Source organism: Phalacrocorax carbo, chromosome 7 (genome assembly GCF_963921805.1).
Source record: "Phalacrocorax carbo chromosome 7, bPhaCar2.1, whole genome shotgun sequence".
Classification (NCBI taxonomy): Eukaryota; Metazoa; Chordata; class Aves; order Suliformes; family Phalacrocoracidae; genus Phalacrocorax; species Phalacrocorax carbo.
The window spans coordinates 44,600,983-44,618,499 of NC_087519.1; the positions used below are offsets into that span (position 1 = coordinate 44,600,983).

At 43.1% G+C, this 17,517-nt stretch overlaps 1 protein-coding gene and 1 long non-coding RNA gene across 4 annotated transcripts in view; one reads left to right on the top strand and one right to left on the bottom strand.

Annotated features, from left to right (window-relative positions):
- The window catches only part of LOC135314388 (uncharacterized), a 71,071-nt gene extending 69,112 nt beyond the window's left edge, over window positions 1-1,959 (bottom strand). Inside the window, exon 1 of the long non-coding RNA XR_010373888.1 lies at window positions 1,860-1,959. This is a non-coding gene — a long non-coding RNA (uncharacterized LOC135314388). The remainder of the gene's footprint in view (window positions 1-1,859) is intronic.
- Window positions 1,950-17,117, top strand: GYG1 (glycogenin 1). Of its 3 annotated transcripts, none has more exons than XM_064457757.1 (8): window positions 1,950-2,145; window positions 5,414-5,549; window positions 7,426-7,600; window positions 7,991-8,153; window positions 11,911-12,037; window positions 15,171-15,390; window positions 16,036-16,086; window positions 16,309-17,117. In XM_064457757.1, exons 1-8 carry the CDS (start codon window positions 1,965-1,967, stop codon window positions 16,477-16,479), a joined length of 1,224 nt encoding a protein of 407 aa, XP_064313827.1. In that variant the 5' UTR covers window positions 1,950-1,964; the 3' UTR covers window positions 16,480-17,117. The 3 variants fall into 3 exon arrangements, with proteins under 3 accessions (XP_064313827.1, XP_064313826.1, XP_064313825.1); XM_064457756.1 differs by lacking the exon at window positions 16,309-17,117 and adding an exon at window positions 16,169-16,292; XM_064457755.1 differs by lacking the exon at window positions 16,036-16,086.
- Window positions 17,118-17,517: the final 400 nt, after the last annotated feature.

A 17,517-nucleotide genomic window follows, 5' to 3' on the forward strand; every position in this document is an offset into this window, starting at 1 on the left:
AAATTACTGGTATGCTCTAAAAGCTTTTTTTTTGTCATTGGTCAAGGAGCACTTCCCTGATGCTGATATTTTTAACAGTAATTTGATTTTAACACAGGTCTACAAAAATTTTCTCGGCTCAAACATAGTTTCCCATATTGGGGAAATTTGGAGGTGGAATGTTCTTTGCTCATCAGTTTGCATTTGGGGGTTTGCTTAGTTTTTAAATCCTTTCATGACAAAACCCATTTGCCATTTCAGGTTAGAAAGGAATCTCCTTCCAAACAGACTTTCCTCCATTTATTATGGTGAAAAAGCAGGTATGGGTCATTGTCTTGAGGAAGATAATGGACTGCAGAAAAAGACCTGGGTGTCCTGGTAAACAGCAAGCTGAACATGCGCCAGCAATATGCCCTTGCTGCAAAGAAGGTGCAGGGTGTCCTGGGCTGCATTAGGCACAGTATTGCCAGCAGGTCGAGGGAGGGGATCCTTCCCCTCTCCCCAGCATTGGTGAGGCCACACCTGGAAGACTCTGTCCAGTGCTGGGCTCCCCAGTACAAGAGAGGCATATACTGGAGAGAGTCCAACAAAGGGCCACAAGGATGATGACGGGACAAGAAAGCATCTCTCCTATGAGAAAAGGCTGAGAGAGCTGGGACCATTCAAGCCTGCAGATGAGAAGGCTCGGGGGGATCTCATCAATGGATATAAACACCTGCAGGGAGGGTGCAAAGAGGACGGAGCCAGGCTCTTCCTAGTGGTGCCCAGTGACGGGACCGGAGGCAATGGGCACAGACTGACACACACGCTGTAGGAGGTTCCCTCTGAACATCAGGAAACACTTTGTCGCTGTGAGGGTGACCGAGCACCGGCACAGGCTGCCCAGGGAGGTGGTGGAGTCTCCATCCTTGGAGATGTTCAGAAGCCATCAGGACACGGTCCTGGGCACCCAGCTCTGGGTGGCCCTGCTTGAGCAGGGGGGTTGGACCAGACGACCCCCAGAGGTCCCTTCCAACCTCAGCCAGTCTGTGATTCTGTGATTCTTTGGACTAACACATCTCTTCACTTAGGGTGTCTTGTGTATCTATACCCTTCACTACTTGTCATTATTTTGAATTTCTCAGTTTTGACTAGAAGGTAGGGAGTCAAGTGAATAACCTTAATCCTCATCATGCTTTCAAGGCTGATAAAGAAGAGCAGAAGAAACTTATTAACACCCTTCCGGTTTTACTGAAAAGGTACAGCTTGCATTTCTTCAGGAACTGAAATTGGGCCATAAAGAAAACTATGTCTAAGTACGGGCATATCTCCTCATCTCACCTACTGACACACGCTCCCCAGAGGTGCCAGGCATTGCCAACACTACCAGTTACAGTGTCTTAACAGAGGCACGATGGTGTAAGCCTTCAAATGAAAGCACTTGCCTTGCACCTTTTCTAGGGCCCCTCCTGCCACCCCGCAGCGACCACCAGCAAACCACCCAGCGCGCTGCACGCGCCAACCGCTGCATTTCAAAGCCCGACAGCAATCCCAGCCGTGCGTGCAGCTGCCTGCATCCAGCCCAGGGCACTCCTCACAGGAACACCATCCTCAGCCGCCATTTTGCAGCAGCATCATGGACGCCTCACCAGTGGCCACTCTACCCTAACGTGGCTGTGGGCCTGGGGGTCTCTGGCATGTGAATACTGTAAATGCGCTCCCGATAGCTGCCGGTGGTTTTGGGCCTGGCGTGGTTCTACTTCTTCCTGCAGGACTTGGCGTCCACAGGAGCAACGTGCTACTTGTGCCACGGGCGCCGCCTGCCTGAGGCACCGCGCTCTCACACGGGCTCCGACCCGCCGTGAGTGCAGTGGGGCGTTTTCCCACTAAGCTCCGCTAACCCTGGCAGGCACCGGGGGTGGGAGTGTGTACGAGCCTCTCACGGCGGGCTCCCCGGCCTCACCCGTGGCCGAAGGAGGGATGACGTGCCGCGGTCGCGGGAGGCCATGGCGGAGACCCCGCCCCGCCCCGCAGGGGCGCGGGGACTCCTCAGAGCGGGGCCTCCGCCTCCGCCGGGGACGTGTCGCGCGTGGCCCCGCCCCTACATAAGGGGCGGCCTCGGCGCAGCCCCCGCAGCGCGGCCGCCGTCCCCGCCGCAGCCGGTCCGCGGAGCCGGCACCATGGCAGGTCAGTGAGCGCCGCCCCGCCGGCGCCCGGCACAGGCGCGGCGATTCGCGAGGGCCGCGGGCGGGAGTCGCGGAGCCGCCGGACGCTGCCTGCTGGCCTCCGGGCCGCCGTGCGGGAGCGGAGCGGGCCGGGCCGCGGCGCGGCGGCAACCTATTTTTAGGCGGCGGTCGCTGCCAGCGGCGAGCGGCCGGCGGTGGGCTGCCGCCCTGCGGGCGCGGCGAGCCGGTGCTGCGGCCGGCGGGGCTGGGGCCGCCCGCGGCGGAGGAGTCCCGCCGGGCACCTGCCGCGGTTTGAGGGGCCGCTCCCTGGCCCGGGGCTCCGTCCGCCGACGGGAGGGATGTGGCCCCCGCGGCGGGGGGCAGCAGGGTCCGGTGGGGCCACCGCAGGGCCGCGGCGGCTCGCAGGAGAAATGCGAGCCCGCTCCCGAGGCGCTCCAGAGAGCGCGCGGCTTCTGTGCACTCTGTGCGTTACGAGGAGCAGTTCCTTGCCGCCTCTCCAAGTGCGCCTGGCGATTTCCTTCCGGACTTCTTTTTTTTTAACCTTAGCTGAAGCTGTCAGTGCAGTGGGTTTCACTTTAAGACCTAGAAGGCTGCAGAACGTCTGGTGCTCTGCCGCCCGATCACCTGTCGGTTAGATGCTCCTGGCACTTTAGGAATCCTGAAGTCAAGAAAAAAAAATCATATGTACTAGCAACTCACTCAAAGAACAGAACAGGCAAACACCTGTGAACTCTGGCTATGCCTATGAAAATGCTTCCGGGGGAAGTTTTAAAACATCTGGAGCAAGCACTGTGGTCCCCTCCTGCATGCTGTCACATGAAAGATAGCTCCTGGCTCAGACTGCCAGGATGCTCTTAGGAGCGTAAGGGCTAGCGCAAAGACCCTTGCGTGCAGATACTATAGCCGATGCACTGGGCAGCCGAAGCAGCTCAGGTTTGCCTGGATAAATCAGTTATGAAGCTGTGCAGCTGTCTCATGTTCTCTGTGTTCTTGCGGCCACACTACTACTAATAGTTTAGTATGTTTCAGGTGTAACAGTGACTGCTGCATGAACATAACCTGCTGTGGAGGAAATGTTTACAGAGAATGGAGAAGGACAGGGAGACCCACATGACTGAAATACTTGTGGCTTAGGTAGAATGGGCTAGTGTCTTACAGATGTAGCTTCCATATTAAGCAGCAACTGGTCTTGCCCAAATTGTAGCATGGACTCATGCATAACACGTCTGAGTGTACTTCAGAGAAGGCATGAAGGAGAACACAATTTATTCAAAACTTTGGAAAGCTATACTGACTTGGATGCTCTACAGCATGTCAGCATCTTCTTCCTGTCAGGCAGTCATAAAGTTTCCTCCTGCAGTTGGGATGTAATAGGGGGCTTCTTTGCCTTTACTCCATCACTAAATTGACTTTATTTCTCTGAGACCTTTGTGTGTGAATAGTCAGTTTCAGTAAGATGAGGAGACCTGGTGGCAGTATACCTGCGAACAGGTCAATGAAAAAGACCAGTATTTCAGTGGCAAGGTCACCTTAAGAATTAGTCTTCTGCTTGGGCAGGGACACACACACAACATTCAGATAAACGTTGGGTACAATCCCGCTTTGTCTGCACTGGATTTCTAGTGAGCTGCCTGTCAGCACAGAGTGGCAGACTTCTATTTATTGAGTAGTTGAGGAGTAACATGCAAATGAATTAATGAAAAATGCTGCTTTATTAGATGTTCCCACCACTTAAAATCACGCCAATTAAAATCACACACTTGCCATTTGTAAAGCTTCACAGAAACATAAAATTGTTCTGTATATTGGTAGCTAAAGTGAGTTGAAAAATAATTTTTATTCCTGGGATTGTGGAATCTTTTCTGAATTTGGTAATTGACCACTATAATCTAAATCCCTTGGGCCTAGTTGGTTTTGCTGCTGAGCAAAATAGAAGGTTTTGTAGCTGGTGTGTAGAGCTTGCAGAGCTCATAGACAATTATGGTACTTGACTTTTGTCGTCAACCATTAAGATGGTATTAAGCTAAAAAGATACTGATGATGACTGTCTCACGGGCTGAGGAATTGTACCAAACAGTCTCTCTGAAAGTAGAGCAGTAGCTATTTTAATCTTACTACTAGACTTGATAGTAAGCTTCTAAGTGTCCAGAACCCTCACTCACTCTCAATCCTGATCTAACCTAATTAACAACTTCTGTAAAGAAAAGAAAACACAGTTGCTAAAATAGATGTGAATGTGAAAATCTACTCTTGAAATTCTTAGGAAGGAAACTATTTTGTTGATGGTGTCAAAAATAGTTTGGTAGAAAAGAGCACACTTTATAAAGCACTGTAGCTTGGAAAGGAGTAGTACTTGACGATAGGGAACAGTCTACATGATGATAGTTAACAATGAATTGCAGAAGTTAAGTTACTTTGCTTTTGTCAGTCCCACCCTGGCAGTTTAAAACAACATGACAACTGAAAGAATGAAAAGCTTGTATTGTATGGCCTCAATAAACAGCATGTGGCAAACTGATCCATCTTAATCTATTTTTAAGATACAGCTGGAGCAAAAGATTATAGTAACAATCCAACCTTACCTCTTCTTGCTTGAAGAGAAAAAACTGTTGCTGCAAGTCTTAAATTGCTTATCATATTACTGGTTACTTCCCATTTAAATCTTGCATTCTTGTGATAGAGCTGCAGCCATGGGTTGCAGAACAACTCATCTGCAAAATCCTGAGCTAGCCAAACTTAATACTGTTGTCCAAGATCTAATTCAATGCTTGCTTTCATTTGAAAATGAAACCTAAATTTTACACTGCCCTAGCTTCAGGGTTCAGAGCTGAACTTAAAGTAACTCTTCAAGACTGTACTGTTGCTAACTTTAGACCAAATGCAAGCTCACTGACTCCCAGTACCTTTAGCTTAAAAATAATACATTAGTGGCCAAAACAAGGCTCTTCAGACTTTTTGTGTTGTCTCTAATGTTTGGTGTGACTTATTTGACCTGTGGGTAAACTGAAACTGGTTTTCTCTTGCAACAGTCTTGATACTGGTTTTTTTTTTTTTGCTGCATTTTGCCATGTGTCAAGTTAATAATAGCAAGTATAGCTATGCAAGTATAATCTGCTTCATTCAGCCATGTAGGTAGGCCCAATATGTAGAGCTAAAGAGCACCTTAGAGGCCTCACAGCATGATTACCTAACAACACTAGGTTTCTAGTGTATCTGTCTCAGAATAAAGTAGTGGATCATGGTAAATTGACCAAGTTCATTTCTTCCAGACCAGTCTTTTGTGACTCTAGCCACAAATGACTCCTATGTGAAAGGAGCACTGGTACTTGGTTCATCCTTGCAACAGTACAGAACAACAAGGAAGCTGACTGCACTCATAACTCCTCAGGTCTCAGATCTTATGAGGTAAGGTCACTTACATACTTCAAACTGCCACAGTGCCTGCTGATGTGAAGGCTGAAAAATGGAAGTTAAATTCCTTAAGAGTAACCTTGCAAAACTCCAGAAGCTTAACAGTTAAGCTTAGCAGAATTCAACTTATACTATCTGGAATTCTGTAAGTTCTTCAATCATTAAATGTTTTATTTTTTCTTCCATAAGATGAGTTAACAAATACTCTGTAGTTAGAGCACTAAACTGTGACTTGATATCGATATTTCAACTGGATTTTTGCTCTTTCATAGTCCTACTTAGAACTGTCCAATAATACAGTATTGCCTGTGTGTTTATTAGTGCTGTATGTATGCATGTGGAGGTGAGAGTTAAGGGGATTGGTATTTGTCTTGTAGAGGCATTCCAGATTGAGATAATGTAACACAAGCTCTCTTGAAATCTAGCAGACACTTCAAATCAGATTTTATCATGAGAGAAGAAAACACAGACTAAAGTAGCATCAAGTATGTCAAATCAACACATCAACAGAGGTATCTAACATGGTCACCACAGTACAACAAATGAAATTAACAGGCATCTGCTTCCTATAGACTCTAGAATAGTCTTGGTATGGAGTGGACTGGGTGCTCTTTCCACATGTAAGAGGAGGGTAAAAACCCAGTTAAGTATGTAGCTACATGAACTATAGATAATAGGTCAAGATTCTCTACATGGGGAAGATCTGAAAAGATCTCTTGATTTATAGAGACAGTAGAGAAGTGGCTCAACAATAAACGGAGTGACTGTCCCTGGAGTCTCTTGGCAGCTAAACAGCCCTACCAATACAAAAATATTACATATAGGAACATCCATTCTAGTCTATTACGTGCGTGTGCTCTTCTAAGACAAATCATAAATGTGCTTATGTGCTAGCATAAGCCAGCTAGTACCATGCCCTTAGGGCAGCAATACCCACCGACCTAGTGGTGTAACTGGAACTTGCATTTCTCACTCTGTATCCACTAACAAGGTATGCCTTAGGTTCAGAAGCAACTGTGTATACCAAGCTGTCAGTATAAAGACAGCCGTGCAAGGCAGAGTTCTAAAACTCATTTACAAGCTCTGTGGCTCAAATTGTACTAATGGCTGAGCATTTGAGATTCTCTGTAGAATAGTGAGACTTTACAGATGCTTCATATTTTAAGCAGCATGAACTCCTTAACCTCTCTTGAACTAATGGGAATGCTTTACTGATAGTAAAGCAAAGGTTGGATATCTGCCACAAAATTTCACTACACTGTCTGAAAGTTTAAGTGTCACCCTGAGGTGAACATGATACTGGCTGTACCCACAGCCATGCTTAAGCGAGTCTTTAAAACTTTATAGGGTAAAGGAAGCTTTAGCAACTGGGTCTAGTCAGATGTCCCTAACAGTCACAAATCCAGAACAGTGTTGTCATAACTATTGCGTAAACTTCTATTTCAACTGTTCAGGATTCAGCTACTGTCCTGCCCAAGCTGTTCTGCCAGCTTCCCATTTCTTAATTGCCTGCTCAAAGTAGACTGTTGATTTGCCAGAAATCAGAGTCTGGCTGAAAAAAAACTGTGTGGAAAGCTTGTACTACGTAGCCACGACCTACTGGACTTGGTGGCAATGCCAACTGAGCCCCATTTGTGGAAGAAAAATCCCCAAACAACTTTGTTCCCCAAAATGTGCCCATTACAAAGTAGAAACCTCGAGGCAGACAGGTGTACTTGTGCATTCCAACACATGCAGTCAACTCTTACTTGAGGGCATAAGAAATACTGCCAGATTCCCTATTATTCCACTTCTCTTTATGGAATCTGTTGCATGGTCTGGTGCTGGAATAGCAATAGAACTAAATCTTGGCAATTGACTCTTTCCCCAGGAAAGTGCTGGAAAAAGTCTTTGATGAAGTCATAGTGGTAGATGTCTTGGACAGTGGGGATTCGGCACACTTGGCATTAATGAAAAGACCCGAGCTGGGTGTCACGCTAACAAAGCTTCACTGCTGGGAGCTGACGCAGTTCTCAAAATGCGTTTTCATGGATGCAGACACAATGGTGAGTGGTCGTGTCTCATGGTACCTTTTAATGACCTGGTAATGGGGTGCTTGGATTTTTTTTGTGGATTGTTTTTGGTTTTGTTTTGGTTCTGTGTATTTTTGAGATGTGTGTGGCGTTTTTGGGTTTTTCTGTTTAAGAGGAGGGGTAATAAGAGGCCTTTTTGCTATTTGGACTAGTAACTCTAAAAATATATGTGCCTTTTTTATCAAAATTAATTGTAACGTAGTCCATGGGGACTATCTCCATGAAGTACTGTCGTCTTTAAGAGCATCGATAGAAGACCTTTATTTCACGTCTTAAAGTGAATGTCAAAATCCATTAAAACATGATACCCCAATTCCTAACCTAAAAACCAGAAAACAATTTTTTAACCCCTTTTACAACTAGGTTTTGTCAAATATCGATGAGCTTTTTGAGAGAGAAGAGCTGTCTGCAGCACCAGATCCAGGCTGGCCTGACTGTTTTAATTCTGGAGTTTTTGTTTACCGACCTTCTATTGAAACATACAATCAGCTGTTAGAGTTTGCCGCAGAAAAAGGCAGCTTTGATGGTATGTATTAATTTGTATTTCAATATAAGTTAGACCAAAAGGGTAACAGTGGTTGGGATGGCTCAGTAATTACATGTGTCATGGGGACTCTGTATGATAGAATTCTAAACTCCGTGTAACTACACAGAAATTATATCCCTCACAACAGAGGCTATCATTACAATGTGTAGCAAACCTACTTTTTTCAGACTTCATTAAATAAAAAAACCCCTGAGATTGGCTTCCAAACTAGCAGCTGTAAGCATTAGTGATGTAGAATCGTGTAACAAGGAATCTTAATATGTAGCAAGCATAGCGCAGGCATTAGCAGATGAAACTGCAGTACTATGCTTTGTGCACTCCTAACACTCAAGGCTTGAATGTTCTGTGCTAACTCAAGTTGCTGTGGAAAAAATTGTACTGATCAACCTGAGTGCAGCTTCAGAGAAACAAACATTTGATGATGTAACTATCTCTTCATATGTTGTGTGATAGCTTCCTGTTATTATAGGGTGGTGACTGTCTTTTTCCCAATATCAAGTGCATGTAGCCTTGGCTGCTTGCCACTATAGGTCACTTGGGATTGGCCAGTGTGCTAGACTTAAGCTTGAGAAGCCAAGGTCTGTTGTCCTGTAAGTCTTCATACCAATCTGTTACCATTGCTGTAAATGCACACGTTGCTGGAAGACTGCTATAGGTAAAGGCTTCTGAATGACTGTCAGTCTCCTGTCATTAAATTTAATTATGTAACTCCTGTGGTACAGAACAGTCCAACTGAAAAAGCTACAGAAAATTACATAAATGAGACCATAAAATGGAACTCTTAGTAGAAGGTAATTAGCCAGCCTGTTGACTTACCTTTCACTACTCTGTAAAAAGCAAAAATTCCAGATGTCGTTCCTAGTCTGCAGAATAATCCCTGTTACTCTGTGGCCTCTGAAAGAACAGTAGTCACAACTGGATGCTTAATACTACCATATGAATAAACTCTAGTGAAGATGAGTACTGCAGCGTAATGAAGGGTCTGTCTGTACCTCGCTGCTGACAAGGTAGCAGTTGGTAGCTCTGGGAGTCCTTTCAAATGTTTGGTGTAAATTGAATATCAGATGATATCAGATGTGACAAAAGCTGTAGCACAGTACTGAACTGTTGCATTTAACCAACCAAACAAAAAACAACCCCTCAAAAAAACCCCCGCTTTTGTGCAAACTGACTGTTGAGTAGCTCCAGGAACATATGAGACTTGCTAATTGTCTCCTCTGAGCATTGTGCTTGACTGCTAGCAGACTGTATCTTCTATGCCTAAGGCCTCTGTCCTTTAAAAGAATAAACTGTTTCCAGAATATACTTTCTGACTGCAAAGCTGAAGCCACACAATGGTGAAATTTCCTCAGTGTCCTAAACATGAAGCAATTGTTGCAGCTCTTAACAGCAAAAATGGTGGGTAATGGTATAGGTACCAAATTTCTAGAACTGTAATTTGTACTTCAGCTTTAAAATTTATTCAGTTTTTATTAAATGGTAGCACTGATCTGAGTAATGAGACCAGAGAGGTTTATACTAGCTGGCATAAGCTGCTGCTGAGCTCATGAACTCGATGGCTAGAAAGGGGATTTAAACTTAAGCTGATCTAGACAGTAATAAAAGTTCCCAGAAATTTTTTATAAGAGAAACACCTGTGAAGGGTCACTGCCCTTAACAGCACACAGGGATGCAAACTCAACAACTAGCGAGCTATGTGTAATTGAAGTCAAGCTCTAAGCAGCCCATCTGCAGTAGCAGTAACTAGGGAATGCAAGACTTTCCAGAGTATTTAATGTTTGTAACAGCAGACAGATGCCTCCTATGTATTGCTGTTGTCCAGAAATGGTACAGCGATGGCTACTTATGTAGACAACTACTTTGACTATTTGAAGTTCACCTTTCTAGATATGCAGTAATTCTAGATACCATCTAAAAGTAGTGGAGGGTAAAAAAAAGTTTGGTTTTAAAAGAAATCTGGTAGTACTGATACCTTAAGAACATTGCTATTGCTTTGACAATCCTGTGGCTTTTTAGCCTGGGATCTAAAATGGTTGCTTTTACATATAAAGATACAATGCAGCAAGAATATCTGTAGATATGTAGCTAATGTAAACTACTGTCTGATTCTTATACCTTATGTCTATGGTCCAGTTTGTACAAGACTATTGTTGAAGTCTGAACTAGGACAACTAAACGCTGTGTTCAGTGGCTGCTTTGGCACAAATGCATGCAATGTGAAAAAGCAGAGGATGTAAAACAATCTGAGTGAGAGAAAGCCCTGTAGTGTAAGTTAAATACATTGTTGTGGCCTCTTCAGTTACGAGCTATCTGTTTTGAGAGGGCATCCCAGACTTCCTCCTCTTTTAGATGATCTTACTGTTAACATATGCATTCTTAACACAGCATTAAGTTAGAAGCTAAAAATTAAACATAGCTGAGTAAAGACTGGAAGACTTGTCTGGTTTGACTCTGTTCTTGTGATGGGCAGAACTTCTAAAGTGCTTTCCTCCCTTTATGGGTTGAGAGGCAAGTCAGAGGTTGAAATTTCTGGACTGAGTCTCTAGGCAATTTCTCACTCTGCAATCTGCATGTATGCTGACAGCTGTAACAGGATATCTTAGAATTTATATTCGTCAGTGTACTGCCTGTACATCTGAGTTTATGCCCAGTGTCTAGATACTTCAGCTGCAAAAACCAAATTCTGCTCAAACAGCAGTGAGAGTGTAAACCTTAGTACTGCCCTAAATCTAATCATAGGCCAATAAAAAGAAACAACTTCCCTGAGGAGAGACTGAGTGCTTTAGAAAATTAGAGTAAAACATTGTCTCTTTTCTAAGCAAGCCATCCATTTACCTACTCTTTAGCAATGTTACTTGTCAATGCAGTTACAAGTGAAGGGAAAACAGCACATAGGAGTTGAGGGACCCCCTTCAATCTCCTTCGTAACAGGAATGTTACTTAAAGTACTTAAAGACTAAGTATATTCACTGCAATAAAGATGGCATGGATATAAATATATAGTTTTTACTTCTCAGTAGCTGCTTATAAACTAGTCTGCTTTGGGCAAGAGGCAACTTCACGCTCATTTGACCACATTACAGCCCCTGCTTGCAAGCTAAGAGGTGACCCCTCCCATAACTTAGATTGTTATCCTCACTTAGGGGTTAGTCAGCAGCTTTTTAGTACAGAACTAGGAATGCATACTGCCCATAAAGGGATTTGGTGAAGTTTTACTAGAGTTGTTACCAAGACTGAATGTGCTTTCATTATCATACCACAATGTAGGTAGATGCATCCAGGGCTGCAGGTCTAACAGACTGCTGATACCCTGACTGGCATTGAGATGTTGGTCATGCATCTGTAAGCATAAGTAATAAAACTAATTGTTGGCACTTGATCTTCTGAGCTACAGCTTTCCTGAAGCTGAAGGGTGCTCAATTGTCAAGTCCTGTTTTTTGCTGCCTTACACAGCTTGAACTTAAGCTGTAAAAGAAACTGAATGGCAGGGTTTGTGAGCAGCTCACTGTCTTTTAGCAAAAGTAACCCCACACATACTACCTTTTTTCTGTGGTTTTTTTTTTTTTGAAAGGCTGCAAGGTTTACAGGGTTGTTCACAAATAGAACTCTAGTGCTCTGTGCCAAACTCCTGCTGGATGTGACAACTGCATTACTAATGCTTAATTTGTGAAGTGATTGAAAAAGATCATAAAACAGCTATCTGATGCTTGTGGCCTATTAATGCTTTCTCTTTCAGGTGCAGATCAGGGGTTATTGAACACCTTTTTCAGCAGCTGGGCAACAACAGACATGAGTAAACATCTACCATTTATTTATAATTTGAGCAGCACTTCTGTATATTCCTACCTTCCGGCATTTAAAGCGTAAGTTTAAAATTCTAATAAGACTTTTGTAGCTTACATAAACTAATTTCTGGTAACAGAATGAACAGGCAAAATGTGAACTTAGACAGCTTTTCTAAAGGGAGATGATTATTGTTGCTATAAGAAGGCAAAATAGTTCCTACTCAAAAAAAAAAAAAGTTGAATTAATATAGTTAAGTGAATAATCTCATGGTAACTGCAGAGAGAAAGCTGTATCTGTAGCTTAAACCATTCATCCATGGAGGTAACACAGAAGTTGATTTCGAGTAAGTACATTTAATGGGTCACTTGCAAAAGGAAGAACCAGTACTCCAGTATGGGACACAGTCTATTACAGCTGTAACCAAAGGCAGTAGCTCTTGAATCAGCTTGAGCTGAACTTCAGCATGTCACGGGTGGTATCATTCCCATGTAGATTACTTGCCCTTTCCTCTCTCAAATTACATAGTGTATTTAACAGTTCATCTAATCAACCTCTACCATTCAAATAAACATGGTGAACAAAGACTTGTATAAAGCTAGAATTCTCTCCCAACAGTCCTTCTACATTTCAGTTCCTTAAGTAACAGCAAGATAGAACAAAGACTACAGCTAACCACCATACACTGCATGTTTCCTCTGTAAGGAAAATAACTGGTATCTTCCCTAGCTAGCAGTATTAGATTTGGCATGTGAGTAAAGCATATGTCGGTGGCAGGGTCACTCGGTGTTATAAGCACAGGAGGAAGGGGGGAGGGGGGGAAGCATGGGAAGCTGAAACATTGCACAGAAACTCTTATTCATTAAGAGCTGTAAAGGTTGGGGGGGGGGTGGAGGGAAAGTACCAATTGCATAAAAACAATCTGATCTCTGAATGACATCAGGTTACTAGTGTCTAAAGCAGCAGCTAGCATAAGCAGGACTGTTGCTGGCTCAGGGTCAAACTATGTCTTGTGATCAGAATACCATTTGAAATCCTGTCATGCTAAAAGTGGAACACTTATTTAAAGAAATATATGCAAGCGTAAGAATGACTAAGTAGTTGGATAGCATTTGATAAGCTAACATCTATTGTAAAGTATGTCCTCTTTCCATGGCTGGCTTGTTGTTAGTCACATGACAAATTTACAAATGACCTTGTTGCCACAAAAGACTAATAGGATTTGGGGGCTCCTGACAAAAATGCTATATAACCGATTGAATCAATTGCATAACTGAATTCACCAGACCTTCAAAAGTAGAATGCTGGAAGTGGCAGCCCTTTTAAGTAGAACAATTTCCTTTGGTTAGATCAGCAGCTACACTCCTGATAATCAGCAGTTGGAATAAAGTACAATTTAAACCTACTGACATCAATAGCTAAGTTTTTTTGTAGCTTTGTATGGCAAGACTAGATTTCACAGGAGTCTCAGTAATCCTTTTTCCAAAGGAAAATGCCAGTTCATGACAAATGCTCTCTAACTTCAAAACATTGATGGACTTTCCTGGGAGATGGGGAAAGATGGATTAGTTGCTGAGGCCAGTGTGGACATAAAGCTTCCTAACAGTTGTGCTTAAATGTCAAAAGAAAGTACTGCAGATCTAGAAAGTATCTATGAAGTAGATACTGAAAACATTGTAGAAGCTTGGCATCTGTCAACTGTTGTACAGGTCGTAAGTGGACAGAACACTTTTCCATTTGCAGCAAGTGTAATGTAACACTTCTTAGGTATTCTTTGGCTTAAATAGCCTTGATTTTTAAACAATGGCAAGCTTCCTCAGAACAGCAGCAGTTTAAGATGGAAAAAAACCTCAGGCTGTTAAGTAGTGCTGTGACAGCCGATAAAACTAAGATAGTCCTCTTATGTCAAATCATGACATACGGAGGAGAGAGTTAAAGCCCAGGAACGGACCTCTTGACGACAACTTTTTTTCCTGGCAATTAGTGCAAATACTTGACCTTGTTTCACACATGCATAGCCTTTCATTCTGCACTGAGATCAGTTGCGTTTGAAACACTGAACGTGAATATTGAAATACAGTCAAGGATCTTACAATAGTACAAATGCCCTGACCGAAATGCATACTGTCTTGTTTTGAATATTCTGAAGCTTTTGAAACACACCTGCATAGTCTCCATATGTAAAACTCCTTAAACATATGAGCCCTGGTCAAAATGATCATGGTGTGCTTAACAAAATGTTAGACAAACTAGTTTGGCATTATTATCCATTTTAGTCATATTTTTGGAGAAGAAATCCTAACGTGATGCAAACTGAACTAGGTGAGACAGTCACTAGAGAGACTGATATTGCTTGTTCACAAAAGAATCAAGCTAACGCCAGTTTGGGAACCACAGAAGAACGGGATGAATACTGTCTCTTTCAATGTGAAGTCCTTTACTTCAAAAGGCGTGCATCTCATTTACACTCTTAATGCAAAAGAACGTACTAGTAACATTTAGGACAAAGCTAGAAGCTCATATTGAAAATGGTGTTTAAAATAGTTTTAGAAGAAACAAACCCACCACCACAAAACCCACCCATGGCTAAACTAAGGTTATTTAGAAAGTAACAGTTGTTTGTGTAGCAAGACCCTGCTGCACCAAGATCAGAAGTCCTCTGAAATGCCTAGGTTGTATAAAGCTGTTATTTTGCAGGGACAGAGTCTTCCTGCAGCATGGCCTTCCAGTGCTCCTCTTCTATAAAGCTGTAAACTGAAAGGGTAACTCTAACACTGACCCTTCTCTACGTAATGCTTGTAATGCCTATCTATCTGGATTACTGACTTTGGAGTAGAATCTTTTTCACTTTTAAAACCAGTTCCGATTGCAACGGCTGCTTGAGGCTGCTCTCCTGAGCTATGGACATCACTCTACCTAAAGACTTGAGTTGGCTGTAAGTACTGAAATAGCCCAGACCACTAGGCCTTGGCTGTATTCTGACTAGTGTAAAGTAGAATTCGTTTGCATTTTTTCTGTCGTTTGGCGATGCTTTCAGTCCCAGTAGGCATTGGCAGTTTGATCATTTAGCGTTTAGCCTCCTAAATATATCCATATTTCTGTTTTCCAGACACTTACAGAAACTGCAGGTTAAAAAAAAATTGTCTGCCAGTCAAAACTCTTGTTTCTAGACACCTGCACAAACTGTGGGTTCTAACTTCTTCTGTCCGACAGGTTTGGTGCAAATACTAAAGTGGTGCATTTCCTGGGAAGCACAAAGCCATGGAACTATACATATGACTCCAGAACAAAAAGCATAAAAGGCAACATGGACGACCCTAAAATAGTTCACCCAGAATTCCTCAACATGTGGTGGGATACCTATACAGCTCATATTTTACCATTACTAGAACAGCATGGAATTGTTAAAGAAAATACTACAGGTGTAAACACGGTACGTGCATTAATACTATTGTAGAAACTACCTAACTAACTATGGATGGCAGGTTCTTTACCATTCCAGTGATCTCCCTTCCCTCTGTCCAATGCAAAGCATGGGTGTGGTTTAGTTTGTGGGATGCAGGGTTTTTTGGTTTTGTTCTTTTAAGCTTGGATACTACAGAAGAGAAGCATGCTATAGCCATCTTGAACATAGCTGTCTGCCTGCTTAAAAAAAACTATGTAAGTAGCTAATGGTGCACTGCAAATTATACTGTAGTCACTTAAATATATTAGGGAGAAGGGCCCTAACTTAGTGTGTTGCAGCTAATAAGGCTCTTAAGCAGAACCCCAGTTCAGCATGCAGTATGTATATACAGATCTCGCATAGTGAAATCTACATAAACCGAAGATAACTGGAGGGTGAATACTTATAGACGGGCAGTGATGAGTCCCAATACTTATCAAAGCCAAAGTAATGCTTCTAACTCTAGTTCTCATTCACAGAGTTTAGTAGCTTGCATCTGACTGAAGACATTATAGGCTTAGCTTAGTACATGGGCCAGTTTAAGTTCTCATCCTTTCTGAGACCAAAGTTACTAATCTCTTAAAATGTGCTTTCTCTTGTTAATCTTACGCCTTTCTAACAAACTATTTGCAGCTATCGGGCTTGGTCTATACTCTGGCTTTCTCTTGTGGCTTCTGTAGAGAGGTATGAAGAACTTAAGCTTTTCTTGCCCTTTTTTCCCCCCCTCCCTGCTAACTTCTGTAACTCTGCTTTGTTATTTCGCTAGGAAAGCTGCACAATCCCTCCCCACTGGCAATGCTTGCTGCTGCGCATGAGAACATCTACTTCGTTGCCCCATTCTATGGCCTGTTGCTCACTCTAGCAATGCAAAGTATTTCTGTATTTTTACTCTGCCTTTCCTTTTAGGCAGAGGTTACAGAGGCAGTATCCCACATATCAATATCAGCACCACCACCAGTATTACCAACTGTATCTTCAGAAGAACGCAAGGAACGGTGGGAACAGGGCCAAGCTGACTATATGGGAGCGGATTCCTTTGACAACATCAAGAAGAAACTAGATACCTACCTTCAGTAGAAAAGCCTGTCTCAAACAGTGGTGATGGCAAGGACTTGTTCCAGAACTAACAGCTAGAAAGGTATAGATGGTGGTCAGTTACACTTGCTAGTAGCTTGATGAAGAAACTCCTTGGCTGAAGGCCTCTGCAGTGCTCCAGATGAAGACCGAGCAAAAGCTAGGAAGCAGAATTCCTTGGGCCACCTATAACTGCCCGATTTCCAATTCTCCCTACTAGATAAAACCAGGTATTTTCAGCTTAAATTTTCTTCTGTTGTGATCAATTGGCTCAACATGTTCCTTGAAACCTGGGTTTGTTACCTCACCTTGCTAAGGTGATTAGCATGGATTCCTTTGCTTGCTGTTTTAGATGTAAAATCTAGTTTATGGGATTGCTCATACATGTGAGCGGTAGCCATTCTGCTTTGCCATAAATGTATTAATGGCACTGGGATACACACAGATGTAACCGTAACAGTAACAGCACTGCTTTGCTCTTCCAGTCACAATTGCACTGAAGTTTTGACCACGTTCTTACGCACGGTGCCTACAGCATGGCAGAATGCATTTTTCAGTTCTATACACTATGGGACTAGTAAACTGAGTTCTGTTATTTGCAATGTTGCACTTGATACCAAAATAAAAAGTTATCATGCGTTTTCTGGCTTTCCTAAACTCTTGGGCAATTACAAAAAAAAAAAAGAGGGAGCTCTGAAGCAGTCTAAAATATTCAACAGGTATAACCCTTAAGCTTTGCTACTGCTACTCCACTAGTCTTAGCAAGTGTCTAGCTTTAGTTCCGTAATTATTTACAGAGTATATAGTCATGTGCCAGGGAGCTGTTTAGGGCCAGTTGCCACATTAGCTTGCCCTAATTATAGGACAGGATAGTGGAAGAAGTACCTGCTGAAGCATGAGCTTTATCAGATTCATCAGTCACATAAGCAACATGGAGCCCGAGAGGAGCTGTTGATGCTCTCAAGGGCAGAGAGGCCCTGCAGAGAGATCTAGACTAATTAAAGAGCTCAGCAACCACCAACTGTATGAAGCTTACTATGG

Coding starts and splice junctions, on each gene's coding strand:
- GYG1 (XM_064457757.1), top strand. CDS start 1,965: ATGGCGGAGACCCCGCCCCGCCCCGCAGGGGCGCGGGGACTCCTCAGA. Junction 5,550..7,425: donor CAGGTCTCAGATCTTATGAG/GTAAGGTCACTT, acceptor CTCTTTCCCCAG/GAAAGTGCTGGAAAAAGTCT. Junction 7,601..7,990: donor TCATGGATGCAGACACAATG/GTGAGTGGTCGT, acceptor TTTTACAACTAG/GTTTTGTCAAATATCGATGA.